Genomic DNA, 27,554 nt, shown 5'->3' with positions numbered 1-27,554 from the left:
AGTAAAAGAGGGTTTATAAAGGAAATAAGATGTGGAAGTTTTTTCCCAGAGGGAGAGAGTTTTTGGATTTTGGCTGTGATTTTGATTATGCAGCATCCTAGAGAACTTTGACCTTCTATTTTTCAGCGATGCCAAGACTTGTCCAGATTCATCTCTCTGATCCTTATGCTATAGATGACTCCTACCGTTTTGACCCATGTTGATCTTGTTTCTTATCATAATTTGTTCTGCAGGGCAGTAGGCTGTCTCTAAGCCATTAGCATTTCAAGAGGAAGATTGAGTATTACATATAATCAGTCTTCTCCTTGGTAAAGATTCAGCAAATTTATCATTTGTCTTAAAAAAAGAGGAATTTCTCAGGCTTAATATAGTTGCCTTTTATCTTGTTTCCTGTTCCTATCTATCTTGGAACACACTTTCAAGTCATAGACTAGAGCAACTGCCTGTCAAGATAGAATTGGTTTGTCTGAAGACACTACTTTTGGGTTCATACATCTTATTGCCCGTTATATTGACTTGTCATCTTTGTTAGAATATCCCTGAAGGGATTGAATAACCACCATTTATCAGCAGACGCATTGAAGCCTCTGGCAGAGTATGTGGGGAACCTGGCACTGCCAACCCTTGATCAGTCCTATCAGTCACCATGGAAAGGGTGGGTCTTTGGTGAGAATGTGCCAGCAGGATTCTAAAGCCAAAAAAAAATGAGTTCAGACTGTCTTTGTGGTTACTAGCAAAGAAGAACTGAAAATAGACTGAGCTGACCCATATGTCTCTCATATTGCCTGCTGAGAGTCTATTTTGAAAGTGGATGCTTCCTTCCAACCTTCTAACAGAGTCCTACAAGGTGACCATTTCACGTGAGGTAAATGGAGTCAGTAGATGAAATCACTTATCATCTACCTCTGTGAAGTTTCCCTAATACTAAGAATGGTGTTCAGGTGGCAAGAATGGCGATCTTTAGCGCTGTTCCCTCCATCCTCAGGCAGATAGACCGTGTTCTGTCTGTTTTGGTAGAACATGCACACCAGAGAGGCCAACACAGCATGAGATTCTGTGTCTTCACCCCATGCTGCTCCTCTTCCACAAGTGGAATTATGAGCAGTTCAAGCTTTATGTCATAGTGTTCTGTTCTGGGATCCCAGAAATAGAGGAGACGGTCAAGGTGGTCGGGCATGTCTGGTTATCACCATGTGGTGTTCCTGCTGGATGTTCCTGAGACATGGATCCCCTCACTCAGATGGCATTTCAAGATAAATTTTTGGGAATGGTTTAGCACCCACCACCACCATCCCCAAAGGTTGTTTTTAATATGATCAAATGGAGGCAGTGTTTATAAATGCATAGCCAGGTGCAATAAGGGGTCAAAATCCTAATTTAAAAATTATTGGTAACTTTGTCCAATCTGATTTTTCTTACCCTTGCATTTGATAAAATAATGAAAGTGTAGATAATGATAACAACATTCTATAACAAATTAACAACTTACCAAACACCTCATACATGTGTTAGTTCACTGCTGTTCATTTTTTTTCCACTCCTCTGTTGTGCAGTTGAGGGAAATAGAATTCAAAAGAATTAAAGGGTATTTGTTCATTCATTTATTCTTTTCATCCTTATCTGGTTCCACAAAAAATTTCCAAATTTTGCCCCCAGCCCAAGGTAACTAAAATGAGAAAAGCTGTGACTTGAACTCACATCTTCTGACTCTTCCACTATACCACGAAGCTTACCAAAGAACTTACTGGCATCTTTATCATAAGCCCAAACACATGTACATATAGAATGGTCTTTAAAAATCATTATCTTTTTATCTTGCTTACTACATCTGTGAGATAACTCTCTACTGTGACTCATTGTTATATGTAGAAAGTCTGAACTCAACAGAATTCGAAGTTTTAACATTTCAAAATTTGCCAAGCGAAAGATCTGGGCAGTTTTCTGGGAAGGTAGTGTGAGCCTACCCTGCGATTTCTCCTCTGTGAGAGAGGTTGGTGTTGGCCAGACGACCTACAAGGAAACCATATTTTTTTCTAGAAAAGAGGGAGAAACGATATCCTGAAACCCTGAGAATTCTGCTAGCTGGCTCAGTGTTAAAGGAATTTGCCTAATAGCTCCACGCTATATTGTCAATGAAAGCTGTTACAATATTACCAAAGGATCAGATGATAAGAAGTAAAAGAATATAATAGTAACAGCTCACCATACTAAGTCACATTTTTTTTCAATCCCAATCCAGAAAATTCCCTAGAAAATCTTTTACCTAGATTTAATTCTAGACCAGTACTTCTCACACACTGCAGTTTAACCAGGGATTCCTTGAATGTATATGTGTAGCCATTGAGTTATTCCTCCAAAAGAAGCTAACCAGTTATTTCTGCTAAATTCTAAAATTAACAAAATTAAATCACCTATAAAATTCTACAGATAAAATTTAATGCATTCCTGATCTCTGTCATTCACTGAATGCTTTCTCCATGGGAAGTTTTTTTAATCATCATCTTTCTATGAAGAAATGTCCCAAGGGGTATTCCATGCTCTAGAACAATGTGAGGACAGGCAAAGGAAGCTCCCTGATGGCATCTCGTCTCTATTCTTAGAGGCCTGTAATGACCTGTTGCAATTCAGCTTTGGGTGGCATAAATTAAGAATTGGATTATAAGTGAGTGTGATACGGTCTATCTGAAGGAAGTGAACATCACTCTTCTATCTTTTGCCCTGTACTGTTTGCCGTAGAACACTACCTCCCACAAAGCCGAGCTGGCACTGTTGACCTTGAATAGCACCTGCTCTCCCCTGCCACTGTTCTTCTGATGAAGACCAGAACTAGAGGTAACCCTAGAGGTGACCTTAACCCGTCAAACCCCAAAGCTGCTACTTGTGTCAGCTCTTGCCCAGTCACTGAATGGCCCAAGAGCCAAGAGCCCTAAACAAAAATTCTCTCCCAGCTAAATGCTGCAGCTTTTTTAGTGCTAAGGAGAAAACAATGTCTACTATTCACCCCCAGAGTAAGTCCTGAGCCTCCAACACAAATACTCATGTGCAAAGTAAAATACCTTGGTAATAGGTGCACCTACAGAGTTCAGGCAATGTTTCCAAACCTCTCCTCTAAAATCTGCCCAAACAGCCTCTCCCTAAGATACACACAAACACAAATACCTTCCCCATGAAGTCTTTCTTTCAACCTCTTCCCCCTGCCCCAGCCATATCGTGGACTTCCTGATAGTGTATGCATGACTTTCCACCTTATGTGAGGTGTCTTAATGCAGGGAGCATGTCATCTCGTTTCCACATTCAGCTCGGTGACACAAATCTTTTTGACCTCCAACTGCATGTTAGTCACTTGAGGCTCATCAAGATGAAGAAAACAGGGACCTTACAGACAAGGGAGGAAAAGTGCATGGGCGAGCAACTTAATATCATGAGGTCAGATGTACTCTAATAAAAATGCAGACAAAATACAGCAGCTGGCCAGAGGGAGGGGAGGGGGCAAGTGTCCATAAAGAACGTGAATGGGTAGATAAAAGAAGAGGGGAAAAGCGTTTTTAATGAAAAAAGCTGCTTCAACAAAGCAACTCAGTATCATGAGGTCAGATATACTCTAATAAAAGTGCAGACACAGTACAGCAGCCGGCCAGAGGAGAGGAGTATATGTGACCTTACAGGCACAGGAGGAAAAGGGCATGGGCAAGCAAAGGCCTGGCGGCGGAAAAATTCAGGTCATATACAAGAGTGGTACAATTGGCTGAATTGTAAAAGGAATAGGATGGGATATTATGGAAAAAAATAAGCTGGTGTTAGAACATAAAATATATTGGGAAAAAGTCCAGTGGTTAAACTATATCCAGTCTTAAGTGTTACTATTTGTTACTATTTGTTATACCCATGTATTTTATAATACTTGGTCTTCCGATTGTCAGAGAGGATGTCAACATTTACAGGGTATCCACTTTATCCTGAGCATTGCCTGACGCACTTCCTATAAATATTACCTCATTTAATTCTCACAAGAACAATATGTAGTAGACAGTTTTATTCCTCTTTTACAACTGAAGAAACTGAAGTAAATAACAGATTAAGTAACTTTTCACAATCACCCAGTGGTGGCATAAAAATTCAAACCTTTATCAACCTGAGTTCAATTCCCATCCATGTTATTTATATTATATAATAGCATCCTGCCCTCTGCAGGTAATGGCTGTGAAAGGCTCTCTCGGAGACTAAGTCAATCATTAATGTACTCAACAAAAGTGAGGAAATTATGAACAAGGGCTCTGGAGTTTAGGCTGCCTAGTTTTAAATTCTTGCTCTGACACATAATATCTGTGAGACTGAGCATGTGATAGCTTCTCCATGCCTCAGTTTCCTCATCTATAAATACTTGCCTCGTTGGGTTGATGTAAGCATTAAATTAGTTAACAGATGAAAAGTGCGTAAATATGTACCTGAAACATGTGGCTGACACTATTTTTTGGCTATTAAAATGTTTGTTAATCACCTACCATATCTCAGGCACTCTATTAGGCACCAGTCAAACTGTTGTAGTAACAGTCTTTTAATTAATGATCTAGTCCTCACAAACCTTTGCTGGCCATTGCCTGCAGTGGGGAGACGTGCGAGGCCCATTAGAATTCCATGGCATCATTGCATTGCTCGGGTGAGAAATACCAAGGACTTGAATAAGGCTGGCATGGTAGACAGGATGATGGCCCCCAAAGACGTCCACATCCTGATCCCTGGAACTTGTGAATATATTACGATAAATGGCAAAGGATAATTTAGATTGCCGATGAAATTAAAGTTGCTAATCAGGAAATCTCTGGCATTATTGGAGTGGACTCTAAGTAATCACAAGGGTCCTTAAAAGTGAGTAAAGGTGACGGAAGAGATCCAGAGAGATGCAATATGAAAAGCACATGGCTCAAATTTTCTGGAGGAAAGGGCCATGAGCCCAGGTATGTGGGCCGCCCCCAGAACATAGAAAAGGCCAGGAAATAGATTCTCCCCTTGAGCCTTTGGGAAGGAACGCCCCCTGCCACACCTTGATTTTAGCCCAGATCTGGGTCACACTTCCGATCTATGGAACGATAAGATAGTAAATTTGTGTTGTTTTGAGCCACTAGGTTTGTGGTTGTTTGTCACAGTAGCAATGGAAAACTAATACAGGTGGCAACAACAAAAAGTGTTTTCTAGATGTCAGACATGTAAGAAAGGTACGGTTGGCATATCTTGGCAACACGTTAGAGATGTAAGGAAGAGAAAAGCGTTAAATAGAGTCTTTATGAATGCATGAGAGATAGGCAAGTGTGTTAACAGGCATGTGGATGGGGAGAGGGGACAGAGCCTTACTTTTATTTAGCTCCATAAAAGTTGCAAGAAGATTTTCCACACGCAGTCTCACTCACCTGATACCCCTGCACAGCAAACAGCACAGGTTAGTCCTGGCTTGGTGATGAGGAAATGGAGAATTTGAGGTGTTAAGCAACCTGGTTGCCTCACTGATGCTAAAGCAGGGATTAGAATTCATTGTTTTGAGCTCCTGGTCCAGTGCTGCACAGTAATAGACATGTAACAGGTATTCTGCAGTCTGTGTAATTAATCAGTGTCTGGCCCTCTCTTTTGGTAGCCTGTGTTTTAGTGATGGAGAAGAGAGCTTGGTTCTCACTCAGGAGTGGGAAAATCTGACATTTATTGAATTACCCACTTTGTGCCAGGTGCTGTGCTAGACGCATCGCACTGCCTCGTGTGATTTTATCTCACAACAAGCAACCAAATATGGTGAACTCCAGGTTTCCATTTTATGCACTAGACAGCCAAGCCTGAGAGCAACAAAATAATCTGGATAAGGTCTTGCAACAAGTAAGAAAAAGACCAAGATTTGAATCATGTTCCGTAGCCAGGATGTGTGCTCTCTGCAGAGCATGGCACGGGGATGCCGGGGAGGGGGGCGTGCGTTGGAAGGAGAGGGAGGGGGAAGCACAGATATTTTGGATCCGTGGTCAGTAGTTTGCCTCATAATCACTTTATTCTCTATATTAAACAGATACAGAAACTAAAAAAAAAAAACCAAGCAATTTGATTACTTTTCCGGCTTCCTGGCTGAATAAAGACAGAAACCTCCTGGCTAAATAAAGACAGAAATCTCCTGACTAAATAAAGACAGAGCCCCCAGGTCGCTGGGTCCTTTACTGTGCCGTCCCTGCTCCATCTTCATTCCAGAGGCTTCCCTCCCTAACATATCAGCAAACATGCTCTGTCCTCTCTGCTCTTGTCCCCATCTTCATCATCAGTCATTTAATCGCCTGGATGTTTTCAGAAAGTGATTATGAGGCTGGTTGACTGATTTCAAAAACAACAGGCTAATTATGTCCATATGATGGATGAGGCCCCTTGGGGCTGTGGAGAAGGACGGGCAGAATCGGGCTGCACACAGGACGGTGCAGTGTCGCTGGTGGCTTGCAGGGCTGCCTCCGACAGTTTGGGGCTGTCCAGCAGGCAAGAGAGACGGTCCTGCTCCTGTACTTTTCTCTACCCTTACAGGTGTGGAGGCTCTGGCAAAGGTAGAAAACCACTGAGGGAGGGAAATTTAGAAATCGACTTAGCAGAAATATTCACCTTTTATCAGACTGCAACACAGCCTGCCCTGAGAGCCAAGCTCAGGGGCTGTCAGACTACGATGACGATTGCGGGGTTCACGGCCAATGGGGACAGTCAGGAGGCTCCATGTCGAGTGCACCTTCCCCTGGACAGCCCTCACCCTGCTGCCTCAGCAGACCACCTATTTACAGCAACCTAGTTTGGTTTATTAAATTGATGTCTTTGCCTAAATAAAAAAAGAAATAAAGTGAGGCTTAGGCTAATAAGGGCCATCGCTATTGGGGAAACTCAGTCCCTGCCACATCTGTTGTCTATTTGCATGTGGTAATTGCAAGGATTGAATGATCGTTCAGGTACAGTATTTAACACAGAGTCGGACATGCAGGAAGCTCTTCATAAATGTTGGCGACTATTACAACAACGCAAAGTAGGATGTAGTGGCAAGCAACATGGACTCTTACCCTTATTCCTCAGCGGAGGCAGCCAATATAGAAGGAAACAAGTATACACATCCAAAAATTAAATCTAGAGCTGGATGTGTTCTGCTGCTTGCTGTGGAGCCAGGGGCCAGCCCTGTACCCTCACACGCATCGGGGGTCTGACAGCCAGGGCCTGTTCATTGTGCCCTGATGACACGAAGTAAAGGGAGCAGTCCTTTCTTGTCACCCAAGAACAATGCTGCAGGTTATCTTCACATACTTTTCCTTTTCTTTCAAAGAGCCTTGTAACTTTATTCTCAGTGATCCCGACAGTGTTACTGTGCTAGAAAAATGAGGCCAACATGGTACCTACCACACAGCCTGGGCGAGAGAGGCACTGGGCAAGTGCAGAGAAATGAGCATAATGGATTCTCCAAAAGTCTCCTTGGAGTCAGTGGATTTAACTTTCTCCCTGCCCTTCCCGGCTAACGAGTAGTAGATATTTCACTACTTTGTAATTCAGACCAGATTCTCGGCCTGGAGGAAGCTCTAGGGCACAGACCGCAGAGGGTGGGAGGCCTTCCCCAGTAAATCTTCCCCACTAAATCTAGAGGGTGTTATTGTGCCACGTGACCCCTGCCATAGGAACGTGCCTTTCTTTAGCAGCAATCAGGACAGTCATGTAAAAGGCCATCGCGTTGCCACAGCTCGTCTCCTCGATGTAAATGATTAGTGGTGTGCAGTGATGCTTTGATAATGGCCACTTACCGTAGTCAATAACCGCGGGAATTTTGAGATTTTGTTTTATTTCTTCAACTTCTGGTTTTGCTATTAGGAAAAGCAAGCTGCCTTACATTAAAACAGGTCATTAAAATGTGGTGGTAAAATTCTTGGTGCTCATCAATTTAACCTGATGAAGCCATAGGCTTTCACTTGCCATTTTAATAAATTAGTGCAACCCTTTTCAGAGCTCAGTGGGTCAGATAGAAATAGAATCTTAGAATGTTAAGCCACAGCTGACCTGACTTCACAGAACTAGGCGGAGACACAGAGAGGTAGCGTGTCTTACCCAAGGTGACATAGCCAGAACTAGGACAAAGGACTCATATGCCCTACCCCGGTACTCCTGTTACTACACCACACTTACAGTCATTTTCTTCAACATGAATTTTATATTGCTAATTTTGTTTTATTGGTGAAGAAATCAAGGCTCTGGGAAAGTGAGTAATCTGCACAGCTAAGAGTCCGGAAAAGAACTAAAGCTTTATGATTTTTAGGATTTTATTTCTGAATCCATTTCATGGTTTGTTAAGAGAGCATCGAGACAATGTAATATAAATTTAAAGCATTAATGAAGATAACTATTTTTCAGAGTTTTATGAAGCTATTGAAAGTAAACAGCTCTAAGATGGCAAAGTCGATGGGGTAGATTCCACCAGCATAGGTCTGAATTCTAGCCCGACATTTACTAATTGTGGTATCAGTGTTTCGGTTTCCTTGTATGTAAAATGAGAACAATAATAATTTCTACCTCATGGGGGAAATATAAGGATTCAATAAAACAGTGCTCAGTTTAATGTCCTGGTACTGAGAAGTTTAATACCCCTCAGCTTCTGAAGTTAGTATGCAAAGTATAGGTCATAAGAACTTCGTCTCCACATTTATCATGTTGGATGCTTTCAGCAAACAAGCAACAGGGAGCCCGGCTCAGGCAGAGTATCCAACTGACTGAGGTGCCTGTGGGTTTGGAGATGAAGCCAGTCGCTGGGCTGCACTGATCCTGTGCCCTGCTTGCTGTCCCCGCAGTCATCTTGTCCGTGTTCTAGCTCTGCACTCAAGCTGACAGGAAGTTGGTGGCTGCAGTTCTGGGCCTCATATCCGTGCACTACAGTGTCCAAGAGAAAGCAAGAAAGTTTACCCAGCCTTGGTATTACAAGCAAGGATACTGAGATCACCTTTGATTGGAGAACTTGCTCACAGTCCTGCCCTTGAACCAGCGAGTGCAACTGGAAAACAGGATGTGCTGGTTGACTTAAGTTGACAGGTCCCATTTCTGAAATGAGGCTGGGTCCTCTTGCTACTAGAATCTGTGCTACTAGAGCTGGAAACGGTGCTGTCTGTGATCTGTGCACATTTTATAATGGGCCACGGCAGTTCTCCAGTAGGTACTTGCTGAGTTTAACATCGGCTCTGGCTTGATGGGAGCTCTGGGCTGGATTCCAGCAGACCCCAGTTGTATCACCAGCCCTGCCATATATGCCAGTGGCCCCGACAAAAACATGGAAAACTGGATCTCTCTCAGGTCCCTGCTTCTGTGCGTACTTCTGTATTAATAGTAGCTTGCTCACTTTCCACTCGGATTTGTAGATTCAGAAATGAGTCAAATACTCTCAACCCAAGACTTTCTCTCAGTTGGAGTATATTAGTTTTCTACTGCTGCTGTAACAAATGATCACAAACTTAATGTAAAACGTGCTAGTATCCTCCAGAAGCCTGTAGGGGAAAATCCACGTCTTGCCTTTCGCAGGCTGTGAGCCTCCTGCATTCCTTGGCTGGTGAGCGGCCCCCTTCTATGACCGTATCACACTGGTCTTTGTTTCTGTCATCACGAGTCCTTCTCCAACACAGACTCTCCTGCCTCCCTCAGGGAAGAACCCTTGTGACTACACTGAGCCCTGGATAATCCAGGATAATCTCCCCATCTCAAAATTATTGACTTAATCACATCTGCAAAGTCCCTTTAATATATTCGTAGGTTCTGGGGATTAAAACATGGACATCTTTGTTGGGGGCGTCATTCAGCCTGCTACGGGGAGAATGAAAGCAGAGGTCAAAATACCTTTGTTCTTTACACTCGGAAATGATCTACCACCTGTTCCTGCCTCCAGAGCATTTACAGCATACCAAAAGCTGACTTTTTAATCACCCAGAATTTTTAAATAAGTGTACATAATTTAAATGCACATAATTATTTTTCTTTTCGTATTGTAATGTGAACATTATAAATTGCTTTCTAAGTTTAACCTAAGTACAGTGCAAATTTTGTTTGCTCCCTCTTCTCAATGTAATTGGAAGACTTTTTCTTCCAAAATGCCCCAGACTTGAGAGCGTTCACAAAAATATAACACCAGCATAGGTGTGGCATCTGTAAGCTGCGAGGATTTGCTTTGCAGGTGGCTAACATCTACTCTTTGATAATAAGTACGTACTTCATTGCATGATAGCCACTTGGACTGTGATCTAAATTTGGAGGAGAAAAGAAAGATTCTTTCCAGACCCCTGCAGCCTAAAAATTTAAACCTGTACCATGACAGTAAATGACCTTTCTTTTATGGTAGTTGGCATTGCAAAACTAGTAATTTAACCATTTAAAAAAAAAAGCCATACTAATTGTAGCAGGTGAGTCTCTAGAGAATTTCTTGCAAGGGTCACACAAGGTGGGCTTGGGGTTCTGAAGTCAGAGGAGCAGGTGACCAAATGACAAGTGGAGGGGAGCAAACAACATTAGGTGATATCTGGGCTCTAAAGTCATGGACTAGAGCCAGCTCTGATTTAAAAACCCTCTAATTCTTTGCTATTATACAGAAGGTCTGACTAGTCCAAAAATCAGGTAGTGAAGTAGCCATTTTTCTTTTAAAGTATCCCTCAGGCATTAAGTCTCCCTAAACGATACAGTGCCTTGGAAATATTTCTGCTCTGGGTTAGCCTGAATGATCATTTAAGATGTGGCTTATAGATCATGTATTTGATATCATTTTCCTAAATGTGACTACCCCTAATTACACTAATTGCAAAAGTGGAATGAGTTAGAATGTTAATAATAATCTCATAAATGAAGCCATTTATAATTATCAAGAAAACCATCAGTACAAGACTAGCTTCCCTAAGACATTCTGTTTAAGAGGATTTGCTTTGTTTCTCATCAGGAAACAAGTGCCTGTTTACATTTCTTTCTTTCTGTCTTTTTCCTTTTTGAAAAGAGCACTATAGCTTTTTAAAACTCCCATGAGCTAAGCCATCTAGTGCACTTGACAGGGCCCTCTTGAAACTCAGCTAAATCAGTGGATGAAAATCCTAGAGTTGCAATGACATCTGCTGAAGAGTTTTCATTACATGTGGTGGAAGTTCTGAGTGGGAAAATATAACATGCATGGGGGTGGGGGGAGTTTAAGACCAGGGGCCATGCATTATGGCAAACAGTAGATTTAAACTCTCCGTCTGAACCTTACCTTGCTTCTGGCAGCTGTCCAACTTCAGGGGTCCTGTTTCTTATGAATACTAAAGTGTTTTCTGGTTACTAAAGGGTAGCATTTCCAAAGATGAACTTGGAAAAGCAACAGAAATAAAATCAGTACTTAATTGTAGCTGTTCTTAATGTACCTATCCCTCTTTGGTTATGAAAGACATTCAAATATATCTCAAGAAATAGCTCCCTTTGCTGTTTGAAAATTCTACCAAAATTGTCAGCATTCCTCCATGGATACCAGAAAAAAAATAAAAATATTCAGTACAGGGACAACATGTGTGAATCATCATTTGAAGGAAAATGACATTCCAAAATAGGCATAACAAATAGTAATGTCTTTTCCATCAGATTATTTCTGATATCTCTTGGAAGGCCTCTCTTAACTGCATGATAGCACTCATCTTCCCTGATTCGTTAGTCTCCATGTAATGGGGACTTATTCTAGAAATATAGAGAATTTGAGATAAAGGAGCCATCAGAAGAAAAGTAAGAAAGGGAAACTTACTGTTTCTCTTCTCTAATTTCCTTTGAATGTATATATTGCTATAGATGTTATACCTTCTTGTGAGTTATCTTATTTCCTGACTGTCTCAGACAACACAGTTTTACCCATAATTTTACACTTCATTTTTCATTAAATGCTTCACATGTATTATTTAGTTTCCCCAACTAGGTTGCTGTGGGTAATAATTTGTCTTTAAATAGTTTCATATAGAGTACTTAACTCAACCTTGGGCACACAACAGGTACCCCGAAAATACTGGTCACTTAAAAAGCTAATTTAAAAGTGGCACAACTGGAGGTAACTCAGCTACTCAGATGAGGACAGAAACTTGTGAAAGAGACATGCCTTGAGTCCTAGGTGTGCGTCAACTCCAGGGCACAGCCTCCTGTAGTGGACAGCCTTGGTTTCCATTACTGAGAGCAAAGTCATTGCTGAAGGGTCAGTTAATGTTGGAGACAGAGAATGAAGTGCCTGCCTCTGCAGCCTGCGGCCCACCTTCCTCCATGCGCCCCGTTGTGCTGGCTGCAGAGCATACTAAAAAAGGCCACTCAGCCTGGGCACAACACATGCCCAGCTCCCTCCTTGCTCTGAAGGGGATTGATCTTAAGCCCAAATTAAGGAAGAGGGATGCATTTGGAGCCCTCCAGGTAAGCAGGGAGCCCTTTGGTGATGAACGAATAATGGCTAGAATCCCTTGACTGCCAGGATTCAATTTTCAAAATAATGATTCTTTAATCCTCACTTTATTTCTCAATGTGAAGTGTCCTACTCTTCTTACAGTCACATATAACCACCTCGCATTCGGAAACAAACGTAGAAAGCTTCCTAAGCTGCAGCTTGCGAGGTTCAGGTCTCAGCTGCTTTATGAAAGTCATGCAGTCTAATGGGACAGGGTTCATCTTAGCTGGAGGAAAAGCTTTCTTTCCAGTCGTGGCCTCCCTTCAATATAGGCCCTTGGTTCTCAAACATTTGGTCTTGGGACCCCTTTACACCCTTGAAAATTACTGAGGACCCCTAAAATCTTTAGTTTATGTGGGTTATATCTATTAATATTTACCAGATTGGAAATTAAAATTAAGAAATTTTGTAGATATTTATTTTTTCATTCATTTAAAAATAATAAAAACCTCATTACATATTACATAAATAGCATACTTTTATGAAAAATAACTAAATTTTTCAAAATCAAAAAAAATAGAAGAATGACATTGCTTTGTGTTTTTATAAACCTCTTTAATGTCTGACTTAATCAAAGGCAGCTGGATTCTATCTGGTTAAAGAATAGGAAGAAAACTGGCCTCAGACAGACATATAGTTGGAAGAGGAGGAATATTTTCATAGCCTTTTCAGATAATTGTGGATACTAGAATATATCAAAACTGAACAAATGGTAGTTTTTCAAAAGTTAGCTGGCATGTGGCATCTGAAACTGCATTAAAGAAATTTTTGTTCTTCATTTCAGGAAAATTCCTTGGTCTATCTTGCAAGTCAGATGGATCTTTTACCTACAAGTGTTTTTTGTAACATCATGCATTGGTCATTGGGAAATTATTGGTTCACTGAGTTATATAAAGCTTCCAAATGTTGACACATTTCATTGTAAAATATTTTTAAATCACATTTGTTAATATCAACAGTTTAATCAGAAAAGTCTTTAAGTATTAGAAAGCTATAAGCTTTCAGTGGCAGATAAATGTTTTGCAAAATTCTAACTTTCACTTGAACTCTCAAATTTTAATATTGGCAACAAATATTGTCATTCGAAGTAAAAGGCTGGCTTCTTTCATTTACAAAAGGAAAAAGAAAAAAAAATATCAGTTACCCAAGTCTGATTAACCACAGGTTGTCATTCTAATTAAAAATGGCATTCCGTGCACTAAGCGGCTAGTCTAGCGCCCACTCAGTCACACAGCTACACAGCTGATTTTCCTTTATTCAGGATGTTCTTATGTAAAACTGGGCATTTTTCTGGTGGTACGGCCATAAAAAATACAGCTGGGTGCTGCTGACTTGACCCACACTAAGGAAGAAGCAGTTTTACCCACCGTTGCTTTCATACCATCAATGCAGCTATCAACACAGCGAAATGGGCAAACAACATCTTAGAATTATTATGAAAATACATTTGACCCTGTGAACTCCCTATGGGGTCTTGGGCCCCCAAGGATCTATAGATCACACTTGCTAACTACTGGTATAGCTAGTAGTAACAGTTAACCTTTATTAAGCCCACAGTATGTGCCATACATGGTTATATGTGTTATTTTAATCCTCAGATACACAGATATAGAGAGAGCCTAACATGTTCTAGAAAATGTATTCTTTTTAACCTCTCGACCCTGGTACATTCTGGCTGCTCTGCTGCTAGTATATGGGAGCAAATTAAAATCTGAGAAATTTTTAATAGCATTGCTGCTAGGAGTAGGAAGCTCCGTTTTCTCAGTCCCAAAAGTGTTTAGACATTCAGAAGTTCATTGATTCAGCCCAGGTTTGCTTGGTGGGTGCTGAGTCTCTAGCACAGTTCAGACCACAAAATATGCTATACATTTAGGGCTCTTGAGAATGTGCCCCCCCCAACCCCTAATTTTCTTTCTCCTCATAGTTATTATTTCTGTCACTTACTGGACTTTGGCCTCATGATTTGAAACCCTGTCCCACACAAATGGCCCTAAATGCCATGCCTTCCATGCAGTTACAGCCGTGCTTCACCCATGATGAGTCTTGCTTTCTCCTTTTCCGGCAGGACCTAGGGGCCACATTTTTTTTTTTTTTTTTTTTTACTGTGCTTTAACTTGGTCACACATGTCTATTTATTTATCCCATTCTCTGATACCTACCTTGAAGGCTAGCCTGGAGGAAGAAGGTGTGGAAGGTGTTTCCTGCTCTGTCCTTCCAGGCTGAAGAGTGGTTTCATTGCCCACTTGCCCTCTAGTGAGGTTTTCTGCTGTACAGGTCCTAGTCTCTGGGCCATAAATGTTGATTTGGATTTTTGAGTCAATGTGAGACTAAGAGCTCACCCAAATCCTGAATTAATCTGAAAGCCAGGTTAAGGGAAAGCTAATATTTACTTGGTTTTATTATGAATCTGTAAAACTCCCTGTTGAAAAGAACATGGCCCTTGAGCTGATTAACAATTCTACCTGATACTATCATTGCTTTTTGAATGTGGCAGGAACTATGATGATGTGTATTATCTCTGCAGAGAATTTGGTGATGAGAACTGTAATTCTTTAAAGCAAAGGTATAGGCTTTAGAGGGAATTGTATTTACAGGACTAGAAAAAACTTATATTGGGTCTAAGAGTCTCTATATTTTTGTCTTGCTTTCATTCTTACTGCAAATATTAACTAGGAGAAACAGAAACTTTTGCCTTTGCACACTGAGGAAACAAGTTTCCTGAGAAGGAGCCCAGCCTAGCCTACAGAGAACTTTTCCCCCAGAGGGTACAGATAATATCTAACCTCACAGATATTGGCCAGCAATCCCTGCTTAGTGAGATCTCTTAGGAACATCTTTTAACTGTACACTGTACTTCTCTCTGACTTTGGTATCCTTTTTTAAGTTTTTCAGCTTATGTCTCCCATCTGAACCTAAAACACCCACAGGGTTGACAGACACAGCAGTAAGTTAAATTAATCCTTTACATCTAGGTCTCTTTTAGAGGTTTGGTAACTGAGTTCTATTTTTATATCCTTGTGATGAGCCAAGACCATATGTAGAACAGACATCTGCCATAGATAGTGATATGGAGTAGAAACCTCCACTATCAGAGATGGCACAGACCACCAAATGCATCAATCTGAGTTTATTCCCAGTCCTTTCATTGACTGTGTGGCCTTCATCATCGCTTCAGCTCTGCCTTTATCACCCAGTCTGAATTAAGGATCTTCGTGCCATCCATACCTTGCAGGACGGTGATGTCCAGCGCCAGACTAGGAAGCATCTGTGATTTAAGAGCAACATATCTCACCTCTGTCATGGCATCTTCTGGAAGTGTGTATGGCATGGGGAGGGGTGGGCAATTCCTTCCCAGCCATTCTAACGGGTCCCCTTCCACTTTGTCCTCCTGCTCACACCTGCTTCTCCCTCTGATCATCTTCCCACATCAGTGCCAATCAGCAATTTTCAGGGCCATTTAATACAACCTCAGAAGGTCCCATGGCTGGTTTGAGACCCATTTCAGTGATCTTTACTTGTGTAGCCAGTGGCATTTCCATGTCACCAATATGAGCCCCGATAAATTCTGAATTCAAAGTCTTACTGGTTTTTTTCTTGATGCTCTTGATAGTAGTCCATGATGCAGTGTCAGCTGACTCCTGCCAAAGATCCAGCACAAAGAACCCAGCAGTCAGGGCGATGGTCAGATGTCTGACTGCAAAGCCTTTAGACTTGACACGGTGTTCCCTTGGTCCACTTCTCTCCCTCTCCTGATATATTTTTATGTTTCCGTCATCTAAAATATCTTTTAGATTTGTCTAAAATATTTACATTTGTCTTTTGAGGATATATTTTACTTTTTTGCATGTCGTACCCACCATTAAAATAAGAATTTTTAACCTCAACTAACCGACAGTGTGTCCTATAGTTGAACAATGAGGTGGCTGAGATGCCCAGCTCTCCCTGAGCCTTGACAGCCACAAGACTGGTCCCTCCTTTTGTCCTTCCAGCAACACTGAAAGAGCTCATCTCGCAGACAATGATCCGCTGGGCCCAGGAGGACCAGATCCAGGACGCGGAGCTGGTCCGGATGATGTTCAACCTCCTCCGGAGGCAGTACGACAGCATCGGGGAGCTGCTGCAGGCGCTGCGGAAGACCTACACCATCAGCCAGGTCTCCGTGAGCGACACCATCAACCTGCTGGCTGCGCTGGGCCAGATTCGCTCCCTCCTCAGTGTCAGGATGGGCAAGGAGGAGGAGCTACTCATGATCAATGGGCTGGGGTGAGTCATTATGGTTACGTGCAACTCCCTCTGGAAAGCTACAAGTGGGAAAACCGATTTAGCTTGATTTGTGGATGTTCTGGCATCAAATCATATTAAATCTGTGTGCCCTGATCCTGATTTCACTCCTCATGGGGTTATATCCTTGCCAACTGAGTCACCTTTGTAACCTGAGAGGCCAGACTACCTGCTACTCCTTGTCAAAAGAAGTGTGGAGGAGTCTTGTAGAAAAGCAGTCATTTGGTTTGAATCTTATGAAAACCCAGGGAGGCCATATTTCAAAGAGAAAAAGCAAATGCTTAGAAATTGAGATGCACAAAATATTTATATCAGCTAAAAACGGCATTCCACATATATTCCAACTGACCTAGTGCCGCCTTCTTATCTTTTCAGCCCGTCACTCTGCCATTACTTCACCTGCCCCATGTTTCTGTATGTTCTCATCCCTGAATTTTCATGGCATAGACATAAACAAGTCCTGAGGTCTCTCTTTTATCCTTATCCTAGGGATATAATGAACAACAAGGTGTTTTACCAGCATCCCAACCTCATGAGAGTCCTTGGCATGCATGAGACGGTGATGGAGGTGATGGTGAACGTGTTGGGGACAGAGAAGTCTCAGGTAATGCTCTAAGGAGAACTTAGCCAGAACTCGACCCAAGGGGCAGGGGCACATGAGGGGACTTGTTCAGAGCCACATGCTCAGTTACTCTTCCCAGGGAGTAGGGGGACATACACAATATCAGGAAGTAGCCCAGACATGTCGCCAGATGGAATCCCACTGTGTAAAAGCTCCAGCTCGTGAATCTTGGGGGCTTTTTCTGTCCATCCCACTGGGCCATCCACCTGCTAAGTTTACTTCCTATATTCCGCAGCCTTGCTCCTTCCAAGGTGGAATAACTTCAGATTCCACAGAGGAGCCTTCTGTGCCTTGTGCTGAGTCTGGAGAAGGCTGTTTTAAAGGAGATCAAGATCTTAATCATGACCTGGCAGCATTCCCTCAGGAGTGTGCGTGTCTCCCTGTTAGCCAGGCTCCTGAGGCAGCCAGTTTGCTTGCCAGCTCCTCCATAGAAGCCTGTAGCCAGGGGAAGCTCCTGTTGACAAGGGGAAAAGAGTGGGGATAGGCCACAACTGGGCATTTGTTCCAGCTCGTCCAGGGTCCTCCTCAGGGTTAGATGGTTTCTGAAGGCAGTAGATCGGGTATGGTTTCAAATGTTGGAAACACCGGAGTGCCAGGGTCCTAGGAATGAATGACCTCCAATGCAGTTTCACCAGTGTTGGCCGGTGGGAGTGTGAAGGAAGGACAGAAGCCAACGTCATATTCCTCACTGGCTTCCTTCTGATCTCTTGGAAAAGTGAAAACTCTCCAGGAGATGCCTGAGCAAATAAATGTGTGGGTGCCTCAGCAAGCAGGCAGACTGAAGCACCCTATTTCTCAGTGCAGCCTCTGTGATTCTAAAGGAGGAAACCAAGCAAGGTTGACACTGATACCACTTATTGCACATCGTAGGATCAAAAATAAGATGTGGCCCGGCTGGAGATGCTAATTACTTTGTCAAGAAGAGAGGCCAAGCACAATCAACAGTGATATAAGATGGCATCTCCGTGCTAAATTGTGTAAATCAAATTATGAGCACTATGGGAACCCATAGGAGAGCAATTATCAAGGGCAAAAGTAATTGGAGAAGGCTCACAGGGACAGAGGGTGATGCTCTTCGGGCTCCCATAGCCAGCTGTAGGGGCAGTGTTGGCCCAGGGGCTTTGACATGCTGGTGGGCTGTGTTTGTCCATGATCACCCATCTCCCTTTATGTTATTTCCCATCAGGTTCTGTCCACTCCCCTCCTAACTGAAAACAAGAATAGTCTGGTACAAGATCATACAATCTCATGTGACATCCGAGGATGACTGGGATTCTTGTTTGGCATTTGCTTCCTTTGCAGGAAAGAGATTTCAGGAACTATAGTTAGCTCTCAATGTTTCTGGAAGGCTCTTAGGTGCCCTCTACCCTCTGTCCCTCCACTGAGTAAGTCTGGGGCAAAAAAACAGAAGTAAGGAGAAAGTTCATTTTTCAGAGTGTTCTCAGCTTGCAAGACCTCACCCACCCACGACTCTTCGAGGTCACATTTTTCCGAAAGGCCTCATGATAGATTCTTTTCTCTGATGTTCCCTAATTGTTCCTACAGATTGCTTTTCCAAAGATGGTTGCTAGCTGCTGCCGCTTCCTTTGCTATTTTTGTCGAATTAGCCGGCAGAATCAGAAGGCCATGTTTGAGCATCTGAGTTACCTGCTGGAGAATAGCAGTGTTGGCCTAGGTACGTATGTCATGTCATAACTTCCGCGTTCGAACTTGGAGGTTACACTCCTCCCACTGGCCACTTAGGAGATAAAGGGAGAAGCCATATCCATGCCTGCCTGATCTAAAAACAGCTGAGATAATGATGCCATGTCTATGTTCTCCAACCTAAGGAGGGATGTTGTTGCAACCGGCATTGGTGAGAGATTTGTGTTGGCACAGTCATGCAATTTTACTTCATCTCTCTTGGAACCAGTGTGCCATGGTTTATGAAATGCTGCCTGGGATTGCAGATATAGTCTGGGGACACAGCTCCTCTCAGCCCACTCAGCTGACCCGGGAGCAATGCTAATGAGACCAAGGTCATGGATCCAATCTCTTCCTGGCAGGTTGGCATGCCTGTCCCATTAGCCAACAGCAATTACTGTCTTTAGCTGCAAGGCACCCTGGCCAACTGTGGACAAACAGTGTAAATCCATCACCACCACTAGAAAGGCAGGTCAGTGCACATGCCTTATTCACTGTTCTGGACATAAACCAAACAAATTTGTGGAATACACAAATACGTGCACTTGAAATCTGAAATCTCATTTTTTTAAATCAAACGCAACCTCAAAAAGCTACCAACCTTTTTATAAAATTCCACCTCAGTTTTTCTTAATTCTAGCCTAAGAGCTACATACACTAAGAAAATTCAAAAACAACATTTGTAGCCAGATGAAACAATATGAGCTAATGCTATTTCAGGTTTTTTTTTTTTTTTTTTTTTTTGAGACAGAGTCTCACTCTGTTGCCCGGCTAGAGTGAGTGCCGTGGCGTCAGCCTAGCTCACAGCAACCTCAAACTCCTGGGCTCAAGTGATCCTACTGCCTCAGCCTCCCGAGTAGCTGGGACTACAGGCATGCACCACCATGCCCGGCTAATTTTTTCTATATATATTTTTAGTTGTCCAGATAATTTATTTCTATTTTTTTTTTTAGTAGAGACGGGGTCTCGCTCACGCTGGTCTCGAACTCCTGACCTTGAGCGATCCACCCGCCTCGGCCTCCCAGAGTGCTAGGATTATAGGCGTGAGCCACCGCGCCCGGCCTATTTTTAAACTGCAGGTTGTGGCCCCAGAAATGTCCGAGTCCTTCAGGTTTATTTGGTCAAGTGACATCTGAGAGGGGGGCCCCAAGAAATTTTGTGTTAGAAAAGCTCTTGGAAAGACATGGTTCTAGCTGGGCCTGTGAATTGATTTGCTATTAATCCATATTCACAGTCAGTAATGAGTGTGGGGAGGAAGGACAGCAAATACAGCTGTTCTTAAATTGGGCGGGCTGCCCGTTGGGAACCGCAATGTGAACCCGGTTTCGGTGTGTTTGCTGCCCTCTCCTGTCCACTTCTGTGCACTGCAACCTCGGCTCAGCGCGGGGTGGTCTCTGTCCCTTTCTCGCTCCTCCTCCCCTCCTTCCCCAGCCTCCCCGTCGATGAGGGGATCCACTCCGCTGGACGTGGCCGCCTCCTCTGTGATGGACAACAACGAGTTAGCGCTGGGCTTAGAGGAACCAGACCTCGAGAAGGTAACCGACCCTTGGGGAGGGGATGTCTTGTTCTGCTTCAAGTGCAGCCGAGTGTGGGTTTCTAATTATGACCACAGGATCTCCTGGGGGCAGCAACAGCCAACTAACCCGACACGAATGTGCGGACATTTGTGTTCTTTGTATGTAGCCTCACTGGTCTACAGGGAACGTCACCAGGCACCTGTGGTTCCTAATAAGGTTCTGTGTCATCTAATTGATAAGTCTACATGTGAAGTAAAGAGACAGGAGAGAAAAATGTATATCAATGTCCTTTTCATGTACAACTGAGACACAGTTGGGCTGCCCTCCACTGGGGTTGAGAATGGAGCTCACGGTGGTGGTTGGGGCTGGTTCACCCACGCCTCTTCCCCATCCCTTTCTTGCCACTATGTCCTTGACGAGATGGCTGATGAGACTGACGATGTACTTGCAGGGTGTAGAGAAGAGCAACCCAGTCGGGGAGAGGGCCTGGGCAGGTTGAAGGTCGTCTGCAGGTTTGGGAGCACACGGAGAGGGTACCCGCCCCTGACGGGGGCGTCAGGCCTCTCAGAAACAGTGATGACCCGACGCTCGAGCAGAGGCTGCTCAGCTGCAGTGCTGGGGAAGCGTGCCAGGAATATTCGAGGCTCCGAAGGAGAGCTGGGGGTGCAGGAGAGGTGGAAAGTTGAGTCTGACTGAGGCATGGAGTGCTGGGATGCTGGTGGGAAATGGGGCAGGACCCGCGAGGAGCTAGACTTCGTGCAGCCGTTACTACTAGAGAAGTGCGTACACTACAGGATCGCCGTGTGCCAGGCCCCTCTCTCAAGGCTCCCCACAGATTGACTCACGTGACCTCAGAACAGCATTTGTATTATTGCCCCCCAGCTATGGGCATGGGAACGGAGGCGGAGAGAGAATGGACAGCGTCCTCGGTGTCATGGCGCCAGTCAGCGGCAGAGCCAGGAACCAAGGGCCTTCGGCGCCAGGCTCTGCTGGGACCAGCTATGTTACAGGACGTCCCCATAGAGCCAAGCACGGTGGAAACCACTGAAGGCCGCCAGGCAGGCAGGCAGCACGACATGATTTGTGTTTTAGAAAACACACCCCAGTTTCAGTAAGAGGAACTGACTGGAACAAAAAACAAGACTTGAGGCAGAGAGAAAAGTCTCTGCGGTAATCCAAGCACACGATGGGGCTGGCTTCAAGTAACACTGGTGCCGTGATGTGAGGGGTGTTTGAGTCCAAGGGACCTTATGCAAGAGGACAGATAGCAGCCATCAGTCAGACACTGGGTTGGCCTGCTTTTTCCTCTGTGGAACACAGGAGGTGGGGCGGATCTGAGGAGGCAGGTGATGAGTTTGCTTTAGGTTGTATCGGGTGTGAGGAGCTCTAAGGCTCCCCGACAGCACTGTCAAGCGAGGAGTTGGCCACGCAGCACTAAGTCTCAGGAGAGCTCTCTGAGCTGCACGTAGAGGGTGTGGAGGGCGACTCAAGCTCTGGGGCAGACGACCTGGCCCCGGAGGCCGGCCTAGGACAGGGAGAGGAGCGTAGCAGGGCCAGAGCCCTGAGGACCACCAGCACTGGAGGGAATCACTGGGGAAAAGACACCAACAAAAACGTGAGGAGGAGCAGCTAGAGGGATGGGAAATCCCAGAAAACGTGTATGAGAGGTGGAGAGGAAACATTATAACTGTGTGTGTATATATATATTTTTTTTTTTTCTTTCTTCCAAATGAATGTGAGGAGGCTCAAAGAAAATGGATTGAGGAAAGCGAGAAGGGGAAAGTGTCATTTCCGCAGTGGGTGGCCTTCATGTGGGGAGGCAGCCACACAGGCAGTGTAGACAATGTTACCACTCGCGAAGCTGCTGCTGCTTCGGGCCTTGGCAGATGTCGCTGGCCATGCTGCAGAACCATGTCTGATCTGCTAAGATGCAACGATAATTACTCACCAAAACTCACTGAAGTTTTTGAGTTAGCAAATTGTTTCAGACACATTAACTAGCAATGACTGAGGGCCTGCCATGAACTAGACAGCAAAAACGCCTGTGTTTATGTGTTAATTGTATGATACAGTCCTCTTTGTGAAACCCCAAAATCTTTTTAGCTTTACATATTTTTTAGAATGTATAAAACTTTAATAGAAAATGGAATGGAAATTGCAAAATACTACATGCCTGTGTTTATACAGCAGATTTTTCGTAGTCGGAGGATGTATTAGTTTCCTGGGGTTGCTATAATGAAGCATCACAGATTGGGTGGCTGAAACATCCGACATTTATTTTCTTGAAGTTCTGGAGGCCAGAAGTCCAAGATCAAGGTGTCAGTGGATTTGGTTTCCTGGGAGGCCTCTCTTCCTGGGTTGCAAGTGGCCGCCTTATTGCTGTGTCCTCACGTGGTCTTTCTCTGTGCGCACACATCCCTGGTATCTCTGCGTGTCCAGGTTTCCTCTTGCCACAAGGACATTCCCCTAACAGCCTCATTTGAACTTAATCCCCACGTTAAAAGCCTTGTCTCCAAATACAGTAACGTTCTAAGACACGGAATGTTAGAGCTTCAACATAGAACATTTGGGGCACTCAATTCAGCCCATGACAGAGGGGTTTGTCTTTGAGTCGGTCGTTTTATTTTGTTCTTTAGGGTCTTTTGCAATAGCAAAGAGATAGTTTTAAAATGATAACATTTGGGAGGGGGGCAAAAAAATGTAAGTAAAAACATTTTTATTATTTTGACAAACTCAATAAATATTTCTGTTGGGCCTCATTAGGTTCCTAACAAATCATTAAATTAAAAGAAGTTGGGGAAAGAATCTATTTGCAGATCTTGTCAAATATGATACTTAACAAACAACCTGATACCATAATGGAGGAACCTGCTTTTTAAAATTCTATTAAGAGAAGTCCCAGTCTAATGTGACTTAGGGTTAACTTTCATAGGCTCTCCCAGCTGCAAAAGGAGTAAATGAAAATGAGCACAGGGAAATTTTAGAAGTTGCTCCTCTAGGCCCCTTAGGCCTGTGTTGAAGGGACAGCCCCTCTCCCACCCCCTACGTACACACACAAGACTAAACACCATGCCGCCCATCGGTGCTAGGCATGCTAGCTGTCCCATAAATGCTGTGTGTGTTCGTGGTCTCTGCTGCTGGTGGGACAGACTTCAGTCCGACTCTATTATTCACACATTTAAATAGCAGTAAATAGCTCAGTGTTTCAGGTGGTGAGATGATAACCTATGCCTGTGTGAAGAGCCGCTAAAGGGTCTTCTGCGACAAGGTAATGTCACAAGATTTTGAACTCAGTACCCTGTTCTTAGCCTCTGTTCATCTTTTGGGACGGTGCTGCTCGACAAAGATGCCCAGCCTCCCTCTGGAGGTGTCAGATGTGCTGAGTGGAGGCTCGCGAGCTGGGAGGCGGGAAATGGCACTTAGGAACTCTGGACAGGGGCTCGAGGTTTGCCGGCCCCTTTTCAAGCGGTTGGGGTGGCTCAGCACAGTGCCACAGGCCTTATTTAGACTCATGTTGGGAAATTATCCACGTTTGTTTTGCAGCAGAGAACAGCAAAGTACTGGTAAATGCCAGAGTTTCTCTCTTGCATTGATCGATTGAACAACAGCCTCACCTCAACACACACACACACACACACACACACACACACACACACACACACACACACACACACACACGGGCAATTATTTTAGTGACCAGTGCCCCTGTATCCCTGAAAACTCTGCCTAAATCTTACCCCTGTTGGTGTTTCCCTGACATTTTTAAGAAAAAATCAAATCAGAGCTCCAAGCAGAATAGCAGTATCCTTACTAGTTTAAAAAGAAAAAAGTGTGATGATAGATTCTTACTGAGTTTTGCCCTCGATTTATTATGCTTGCAAACTAACTTAAGAGTATTTGACATCAGCAAATATGTGATTCTTTTCGTATTTATGGGGCAACTACTAGGTGCTAAGCCCTAGGGATTAAAAAAATGAAAAAAACAAACAAGAAAAAAAAAACACACCATTCCCTGACTTTGAGGATTTTGCAGCACAGTGCATTCTCCTCTTCTTCCTGTATACATAAAATATCAAAGGCAAAATTAGAATAGCAGCGGCATTTTACACAAAGCTCTAATGCCAGGCTTTTTGCCTGAAACCTGCTTCAAAGTAGGGCAGAATCTAAAATCTCCTACAAGATCCCAGCATTGAGATCTTGTGGTAAGTGTCTGGCAACCTGAAGCAAAGAGAGCACCAACAATCGCAGTCTTTAAACGGTTGCAGACTCTTTTCTGGCCATGCCAACCCCTAACATCTCGGCTTTTGACTTTGGACAGCTGCTGTTGATGCAGAGAGTGAGGAGGGACCCCTGATCACTCAAGGGCCCCCTCAGAGTCAATCAGGGGCTGAATGTTTTGGCCTTCCAATGCCATGGCCAAACGAACATGGACAGCCACAGAGAACCTTCTTTCTCTCCACGGCTACCTCCCCAGATGTACCCTAGTGAGGCTTATTTTTAAATGACAACTCCGTCTTGCCAGAGCTGGAAGAACCCAGGAACTGACAGCACATGGTGTGTTCCTACAGAACAATGATAATCAATCTTGTTAATTACTTGGAAACAGAAATGCACTGGAGGTTCTGGTTACAAACCTACTGAATTATTTACTTCAAAAATCTTGGGCTCTTTCTAGTTTCTAGGGAAACAAAAGCCTTTCAGTTCCCAGAATTTCACAAGTCTCACAACTATCTTATAAAAAACTTGAGCATTTCTTGTTTTGGTTTAGTTTTTTTGCCTTTAATATATACGAATGGCTTAATTTTTTTATTATAAAATACACATCATATAGAATTTACCAACTTACTCATTTTTAATTGTATAGTTCAGTGGTATTAAATACATTCATAATGTTGTGCAACCCTCACTACCATCCACCTTCATAACTTCTTTCATCTTCTAAAACTGAGACTCTGAATTCATTTAACAGTAACTTCCCCCTTCTCCCTAGCACCTGGCAACCACTGTTCTACTTTCTGTCTCTATCGTTTTTATTGTACTACTCTAACTACCTCCTATAAGTGGAATCATACAATATTTGTCTTTTTATAACTGGCTTATTAACACACGTCCTCAAGGTTCATCATGTTGTAGCATATTATCAGAATTCCTTTTTTTTTAAGGTTGAATACTCTGTTGTATGTATATACCACATTTTGCTTATCCATCCATCAATGGACATGGGTTGCTTGCACATTTCAGCTATTATAAATAATACTGCTATGAATATGGGAATGAAATATCTCTTTGAGACCCTGCTTTTAGTTCTTTTGGATATATACCCAGAAGGGGAATTGCTGGATCATATGGTAGCTCTATTTTTACTTTTTTGAGGAACCTCCATACTGTTTTCCACAGTGGCTGTACCATTTTGTGTTCCCACCAGCGGCGCACAGGGTTCCAACTTCTCCACATCCTCACCAACACTTGTTATTTTCTGATCTTTTTAATAGCAGCCATCCCAATAGGTATGAGTAGACACTTACTTTTGTACTGCTCTTGGCAGGTGGTGACCTACTTGGCAGGCTGTGGCCTGCAGAGCTGCCCCATGCTTCTGGCCAAAGGATACCCTGACGTCGGCTGGAACCCCATTGAAGGGGAACGCTACCTGTCCTTCCTGAGGTTTGCTGTCTTCGTGAACAGTGAGTCCCATATTTTCCATCCCTTGCACACCCAGGATGGCATAATCATGGTTACATATGAGGAAAGGGGGATCCTTTCCATTGCTTCTTATCTACAAATATGGTAGATTCTGCAGGTGCATGGTGGCCAGCAAAAGAAATCTCAGGGAGAATCAGGCCTTACAAAGATTAAGAGTAGAATCCAGCAAACAGAGCACTGGGCTCCAGCCCCAGATCCAGCAGGAAACTCACTGCAAGGAAGTGGGCTTGTCACCTCTCTGTTCCTATCCTATCAGTAAAAGAGGGGCCTTATTAATACTGTCACTAGTACCTCACCCGTTTCGCAGAGCTAAATGCACTGTGCCTCCAGATCCTTGGACTATTACATGAATGAATGGATGCATGAGAGAGTGAATGAATGAAATCAAGAACTGAATAGCTGTAAAAGGTAACTAAACTCCCAGGAGAAAAAAATTACTATAGCAACCCTAACTATTATTCTTCTTAATACAAGGCACATCCCATTTGTAGTGAATTCCAGCTCTACCAAAATTCTTTAGTTGCTCCAGAATAATGTACTGAATATTGTGCAAAATAAGTGGGCTAACTTTCCTGAAAATGTACCTTGTCTCCCAATACTAATTCACTTATATTTACATTACAGTTACAATCCCTCTCCCTTATCTTAGTGTGGGGTTCCAAGCTGACAAATCCAACAGGGCTGATTAAGTGATCTCAAAGAGGGATTGCAGCTAATATGCATTCATGCCTAAGTTCTAAGTAGGAGAATTTATCTCAAAATATGTCGACATGATATGATCATAATATTCCCATGTGCTTTTCTTGTTGTCTCCCTCCACTCCCATCTCACCCACTTACCTTTCTTCACCATGCAACACTGTATTGTTAATATTTGGATGATTTCTCTTCTGCTGGGTTTTCCCACGTCCTGACTAGATTGCATACCTCGAGATGTCTATGTTTTGTTCCCCTGGGACCCACCCAGCCAGATCCTAATCAGTTCCTTTCTGCTTCTCTCTGCATATTTGTGACTGCATCCTCCTCTTGTTCATCACCAGCTTTCCAAACTCCATTTCCTTCTCTCCAGGACAGTGTTAGAATATCCTCTGATAGTCTGGTCCACTTCCTTTCCAAATGAGCAATGTCCAGAATTAATGCAGAGTTATTATAGCAGTAAAGAGAATTATTTTGTGTGAAGTGGATATTAATAATTTATACAGCTCACCAAATTATATAAATAGACTGTAAGATAAACCAGATGAAGGTAAGACCACTTTATTCATCTTGGTCACCTTCACAGCCAAGATCAAGAGGTTATGAGTCAG

At 43.3% G+C, this 27,554-nt stretch overlaps 1 protein-coding gene across 1 annotated transcript in view; it reads left to right on the top strand.

Annotated features, from left to right (window-relative positions):
- The window catches only part of RYR3 (ryanodine receptor 3), a 338,847-nt gene that overhangs the window by 182,566 nt on the left and 128,727 nt on the right, over window positions 1-27,554 (top strand). The window contains exons 39-43 of the mRNA XM_045543649.1: window positions 16,435-16,708; window positions 17,216-17,330; window positions 18,894-19,023; window positions 20,463-20,566; window positions 26,094-26,229. Of these exons, the coding sequence (XP_045399605.1) occupies window positions 16,435-16,708; window positions 17,216-17,330; window positions 18,894-19,023; window positions 20,463-20,566; window positions 26,094-26,229 (759 nt within the window). The remainder of the gene's footprint in view (window positions 1-16,434; window positions 16,709-17,215; window positions 17,331-18,893; window positions 19,024-20,462; window positions 20,567-26,093; window positions 26,230-27,554) is intronic.

Source organism: Lemur catta, chromosome 1 (assembly GCF_020740605.2).
Source record: "Lemur catta isolate mLemCat1 chromosome 1, mLemCat1.pri, whole genome shotgun sequence".
NCBI classification, from domain to species: Eukaryota; Metazoa; Chordata; class Mammalia; order Primates; family Lemuridae; genus Lemur; species Lemur catta.
This window is presented reverse-complemented; position numbering and strand designations above follow the sequence as displayed.